The 6,944-nt window shown below is 32.1% G+C and overlaps 1 protein-coding gene across 2 annotated transcripts in view; it reads left to right on the top strand.

The window, feature by feature from the left end:
• The first annotated feature begins 1,669 nt into the window (after positions 1 to 1,669).
• dnc (phosphodiesterase dunce) overlaps positions 1,670 to 6,944 on the top strand; it is a 264,431-nt gene continuing 259,156 nt past the window's right edge. Inside the window, exons 1-2 of one of the 2 annotated variants that reach the window (XM_089700921.1) lie at positions 1,670 to 1,945; positions 4,340 to 4,502. In XM_089700921.1, coding sequence (XP_089557047.1) covers positions 1,786 to 1,945; positions 4,340 to 4,502 — 323 coding nt within the window. In that variant the 5' untranslated portion in view covers positions 1,670 to 1,785. The remainder of the gene's footprint in view (positions 1,946 to 4,339; positions 4,503 to 6,944) is intronic. The other variant, XM_089700922.1, reaches the window with a different exon arrangement.

Raw genomic sequence — 6,944 nt, 5'->3', positions numbered from 1 at the left:
ACTTTCAACAAGCCTTCAAAGTTAAGCGATGTCGACTAAGTTCAGTTATAATTTATTTATACATTTCATTTCGATTAAGCTCGACGAATTTTAGTTTATAATTAACTAGCTTTCCGCCCGCGGCTTCGCCCGCGTTTTCAAAGAAAAACCCGTTCCCGTAGGATTTCCGGGATAAAACCTATCCTATGCCCTTTCTCGGGTATCAAAATATCTCTATACCAAATTTCATGCAAATTGGTTCAGTAGTTAAGGCGTGATTGAGTAACAGACAGACAGACAGAGTTACTTTCGCATTTATAATATTAAGTATGGATTATAGGTGCACACAGGAGACTCCTTGTTTCATAATATAAACCTTTCAATTGTATATGCGATTATATTCTAGGTGGGTATTCAAGTACAAATCAAACTTGATAATGAAAACAGAATTTTAGGAGACTTTAATTTTAGAATAAGAAATTTATATCTGAATATTTTTTTTTTACAAAAAAATTAACGATGTTTTAATGGTGATTTACAAACAACAAGCTGAATCTTATTCATTTCAAAGGAGAAGTAAAAAAAGGAAAAAGGGGACCGTTTTCTCTGAAAAAAGTAAAGATACATAGAGATTTTTCTACTGCGTTAGAAGAGAAAGTAAGTGAAGTATTCAAAAATAACCGATAATACATTTTTCCTCCAAATATTTTTCACCCATTGGCGTTATCCTATAAAACTTTCTAGTAAATTTATAGGTTAGACCTATAATTATACTAACTATGCAGATAGATAGTTTGTACCGCATGGTACGTAGTAGTAGGTAGGCTTCGAAAAATATGTAAATTATTGAGCAAAAACGACAACAAATTGCGAATATAACAGCATAATATTTTTAAACGACAGCTTTACCCTAAACCCTTGTTATACCTACTTCGGTATATGAAAATATTTTTTAAAAAATTATGACATGTGGAATAAACGCCAATCAGAGAACTTCGGTCGGCGTTCACAGTCCCCTAGGATTATTTTATTACGGTAATGGGTATCTGGATCGATAAAGGGCTAGGTGCGAGAATATTTGACTTGTAGAGTTGTCGGTTCTTTGAAAGACTGTTTGTTAAGGGATAAATATTTTTAGAGGCCAACGTCGCAGGGTATTAATTAAAGACTCTGACGCAAATATTCCAAGCGACGAAGTTGCGAAAAGTTTTTGAGAAGTTATCAAATGCGCAACAAATTTTTACAGAGCTATTATTATGGGCTCTTTATATTTAATCTCTTGCTCCTGGTGCTATGTTAAATACGGCTACTTGAATACAAAATGTTGAGTAAAATTAAATGGCTAAACATTATTTCTCTTTGTAAAGGTAAAATTATTCACGTGAATGTTAATGCCTCTATAATTGTGAATGAATTGAAAAGGAGAAGACATCGTAGTTGAAGTGTAAACCAATTATTATTATTGGATAGGACAATGTTTTTTTTAAATCAAGGTAAAATAAAATCGCCTCGTTTCTTTATTGGAGCTTACCGTCCGCGTTCCAGTTAAACGTGGTTACACAAAAGATCTCAACCAATGCATACCAATTAACTCTACAATAAATAACGTAACCTACATTTTGTTTCAGGTTCAAGAAACCCGGTTTAAAAAATATCTGTCGAGTTCATGTGACCAGTGAGTGAAATTATCAATAAAATTGTGACGTTTATGTGGAATAATAAAGTGGACGGCATTGCCATTTGCTAGACGTTTTTACGGTTGTCGCTCCGGTGGGCTGTTGATTAAGTAATAAAGCGGGTATAGTGATGTCCGCGTGTGTGGTTGAAGAGGGTTGTGATGAAGGTGGTGGGTGCGATGTGTCTGAGATGGGACTGAGTGAAGTGACCGAGAGACCGCGCCGGGAAGTTTTGCTGAGTGCACGCGGCCGCCGCGCCTGCTCCGAACAGGGCCCGCCAAGTTATCTACGTGAGTTAAACATTACATTTCGTCAGGTGTTATGTGTGTTGCATAAACATTTCACAACGCTATGCTAAACGATATGTTTGCACATAACATTTATCTTGCAACCTTGAAAAATATAATTTTACTACTAAAATCAAATGTTTTCTGGTGCCTGTGCTGTAATAAGTAATCGTTACTGACTTAGTATTTATAAAAGAATATATATACTTATGTACACAAGGAATATTAATTGTGTTTATAATCTCTACATTTTCGTGACGAAGGTTGTAAGTAATAATAAAATATATATTTTAATAAAATAAAAATATTAAATAATACATGGAAATATACAACGTTTCCGAGGCAAAACGCAATACAATTCGTGATGCAGCTATAGGGTAGGTATATGAAACTCTACCTAGCGGATACAATAACTACGCTTGGAATCTCGTATCTAAATTCCTAAAATAGTTCAAATGCAATCCACATGTCGATTCAAATAATATCAAGCCAAAAGTAAATAATATTCAATTCTTAAGTATTGCATGGCATTAAATAAACGGTGTCACTATGCACATTTTATCACTTAAAGTCCGGGATCCATCGCCCATTTTTGCAAGTGATTACTATCAAGCTAATTTTTCGTGAGTAGCTTTATTTTGATGAGATGCCCAATAATTTCATGTACGAAACTCTCGATTGTGGTAGCTACCAGAGGAAACAAGGATAAAATATTTTGATTTGATGGTTCTCAAATATTAATTACTAACTGAATGTTTTTTTTGTTCAATCTCAAGATAATTATCTAAATTATTCGAAAAAATATTTGTCCTACAAAATATATTGATCAAAGAGTCCCCCTTTCCAATGTGTATCGATAACGAAGTCATCATAAATGATTACTAACCAGCTGATTTTTTTATTTTCACTTATTTAATACCTACTTATATAATTCAACAGACATATTGTCCTACAAATTGCGTAATAAATATTTAAGAACCGTCAAATCAAAATTTTTTATCCTTGTTACCTCTGTAAGCTACCACAATCAAGAGTTTCGTACATTAAATTATTGGGCATCTCATCAAAATAAAGCTACTCACGAAAAATTAGCTTGATAGTAATCACTTGCAAAAATGGGCGATGGATCCCGGACTATTATAAATATTAAATAAATACAAAAGCAATAAAATATACGCAACTACTGACGCAAACGAATGAAATTGATTTAAAATTAACCTGTTGAAATATTAAAGAAATCATAATGTAATGAAGTAATATGAAGATATTTCCCATTCGTTATAAATTTGAATTAACAATGAAAACGTAGACTCAGCTAACGTTATTTAGCAATATACCATGACATGTTCTCGTCATCGAAATAAAATTACTTTATTGTGTTTAAGCAGACACCTACAGGTTACCATTACTTACATAAAAAAAGAAACCTTTTAACCAGCTATAGGAAGATCGATAAATTGTAAATTACAGTTACAGTGTTACGCTGTTATAAAGTATACGTGACGTACGCTACGTGTTGCGAACCTTTACGTTCAAGAACATATTAAATCGTATTGCTATTATGTATAAAAGGAATTATTTTAAAAAAGCTTTAGAATTATCAATAAAGCATCCAAAAGTCGCGATTGAAAGAAATACGTATTGAAATAAATATTTTCCTTTAAAGACTACGAACCCGTTTATCAAAGGTTTGAACATATTGCCGTCTCGACATAAATAATTAGTCGAGCTATAGCGAATAAGCTCACCGCGAGTAATTGCGAAGCCAGTTCCCTGAATCAAAAGTCATAAAGCCTCGACCCTCGCTTTTACATGAAACAAACCGAATAAATTCGCTAGCTATGTATTCTATTTCAGAGTAAAACATTTTTTGATCCATGACTCATGCATGCGTTGGAAACCCCTGGAATACCTCTAATGATTGGCTGTAATGGCTAATTATAGTTATCTTTTTATGGCATCAAAATATAGACAAAATTTATAAATATCACATGAAAATGTTTTAAATTTCAAAATTGTTACTGAGTCGTAAAATTCATAGGTAGGGAATTGTTATAGGTTCATTGCCGTGTACAAAACCAACAATAATATAAAGAGAAAAGATACAATCCTACTTTATAATTTACGGCTTTGGGGATGGCGCATGTTTATCCGTTTTCAGTTCACCCGACGTCCGAGTTTTAACTTTTGGACAGCTGTTGTTTGTACAAAGCTGCCGTACGTAAATATCGACATTTTATAGGCAGAATGAATTTAAGGCAATTTAAAATGTACATATAATATAATAGTACTCTTTGTAGCATTATTTGAATTCGACAATATATTTGAATTTGTATTTAACATTTAACAATTATGTTTTTTGGTTTTCGTTGTTAATATTATGTGAATGGGTTTCAGAACACGGTTCCCCGCACCTGTGGGGAGCGAACAGCAAACGCGGGTGGAGCCGCAAGCGCACATCAGCACCACAAATGAGCAACCCGCAGGGCTCCATGCCTCGAGTGGCGCTCGTGCTACGGTCGAGACGCAGCTGGCCTGTAGCTCCTCAGTCCTACCGCAGGTAAATGTTTGGATTTACACCCTTTTGTAAATTCGATTGTAGCCTACCATTGATATAGGTAGGTATAGAATATAGATAGGTATAGAATAGGTATAGAATACGTAATATTCACATGTAATTTTTATTATCCCTTTACTACGACGAATAAGATCGCATATTCCTCGGATATACCTAGTCAACTAAAATAGTTTAGTATGTGCTTACCGATTATAAACTGGGAACAGCTTAGCTGATTTTAATGATGCATAAGCTGGATTTTAGAGGTTTGTAGAGCAGAATAATATTGATATTTTAACGTAATATACATATTTTAACGTCGACCGACATTTTGTAATATTTAATTTGCGAATGCTTTGAACTTGCTAAGAACGTTCAAGAATTACGAAAAAAAGAAAATAAGTTAAGTGAGATAAATTTTATGGGTTCCAAATGGGAAAGCATTTTCTTTCTTTTTAATTAGCTTTCCACAAACTGTGAATGATTTACGGCAACACTGTCGACGTATTTACGCAAAGTTTACGTGTCTACATAAAATCTGTTACACGTAAGCAGGCATTATTATGGCGAGATGACTATAACATTCGATATTAAAAATAGAAGTTCAGACGATATAACTCAAGGAAAATTTAGGTAATTTACAATATTTAACGATGTAATTGATTGAAAGATCGCTTACAGTCCAAGAACGCGAGGTCACGTAGATACCTTTTTTATTACCTCATTCATTCAGTCTTTTCAGTCTAACCGGTTAAAAATAATCCGTTTTTATAAAAGCATGGCATGAATGTTTGGGTGTATTTATGAAGTTATAATTATTCATAATTCAAACGCTATCAATAAAATAAAAAAAGAACTTAATACTTTACTTAATTTAATGTAGATTATATATTTAATGTATCATTATAAAGAGTATACAACGCCATAATATATCTTAGCATACTGTCCCTGAGTTTTGCCAGCGACACAACTCATTAGAAGTTTCTAATTACAATGAAATGAGGGTGAGAGACGGATGGTTAATTATATTTACTTTTCCCACTCAACTATACAAGTTTTATGACTGTAACCACTGAAAAGGTACAAAAAATCTCATAACTTCAATAATATTCTTTAAAAACAAGCCTCCCGCCGTGGTCATGTTTATTGCTATCCAAAATTGAAATTTATGGACATTTCCAATTTAGATGGATACTCGAATAAATGTAGGCTATTCTTTTAAAAGGAAATATATTAAGATACATTATATCATTTTAGAAGCAGTTGAGAAATAGAGCTGAAATACATTCAAGTAAAGTTTACCAGTGTTTATAATTATGACTACAAAATTTATCATAAAATAAAAGTATGCATAATAAACAGTTTATATACGCAACTATATTGTACAGAAAATCATCGTATGCGTATTATTGTGTTTTCTAAGAATTTCTGCTATACCTAGTTTTTAATTTTCAAGACTATCTGTTGAAAAAATAGTGTTATGTAGGAAGAACAATGGAGATAAGAATAATAATAATGAAATATAGTAGAACAGGGAGTGCTTTTAAGGCTGCAGTATTATAAAAGTCATAACTTACGTACATTTTCTTAAAACATGCGTTTTATTTTAAATTATTATTAAGCAGAAATACTTACCTAGTTATCGTCTTAATATATGCTATCTATGATAATATTTAATAAGTAGGTATTGATTATAATAGATCTGTGAATGTTCCAGTATGATGTAATTTTAGGCACTGCTACGGATTTACATCGACTTAAACAGATTTACCGTATCTATGAACTTTAAACTTAAAATGTTTTAACTGAACCCGCGGGAATAATTATAATCCAATGTAGGATTTTACAAGACTGCATTGAGTTTTAGTATGTTAATAAGAAATACATATATTTTTTTATTCTGTTTATTAAACTAGACGTGACAACTGATAAACGTTACATGGGTAGAAAATCCCTCCCTTTCAGTGAATTGAAAGCAGCAGTAAACAATAAACAACAATTCTCTGGAGCTTCGTTTATTTAATGGCGAATAAAATAGTTTTTGTTTTATCCAATACTTTGAGTGCTCTAATTATTTAAACCTATTAAGCATATAATATATTAAAATATACACTTTCTACGCAGAATCAAATTATCAGATATATTACAATCTATACAACGCCGTCTGATTTCACTTCAACATAGGTCTACAAAGATATTTAATAATTAGGTAACTTAAGAAATTATAATAAAATTTTAAATACTTAATAGAAAAAATCGTACACGAGGCGGAATTTATATTCTTCAGTTTCTCATTTAAGTATGTATAAAAAATTTAAATGCTATAAAACTAAATAACAAAAACAATGACATTTTATTTTCCTATACTTACTCGTAGTTTTGGTCTAAGTCTATTAGTAGGTACTCTCTAATATTACAGGGATTCTGCTGCCCGATTGCATCATA

This window comes from Colias philodice, chromosome 11 (assembly GCF_061535455.1).
Source record: "Colias philodice isolate Cphi_HAF_F1 chromosome 11, ilColPhil1 Martin Lab GWU primary, whole genome shotgun sequence".
Lineage (NCBI taxonomy): Eukaryota > Metazoa > Arthropoda > Insecta > Lepidoptera > Pieridae > Colias > Colias philodice.
Note: the sequence above shows the minus strand (reverse complement) of the source record. Positions and strands in the feature narration are given on the sequence as shown.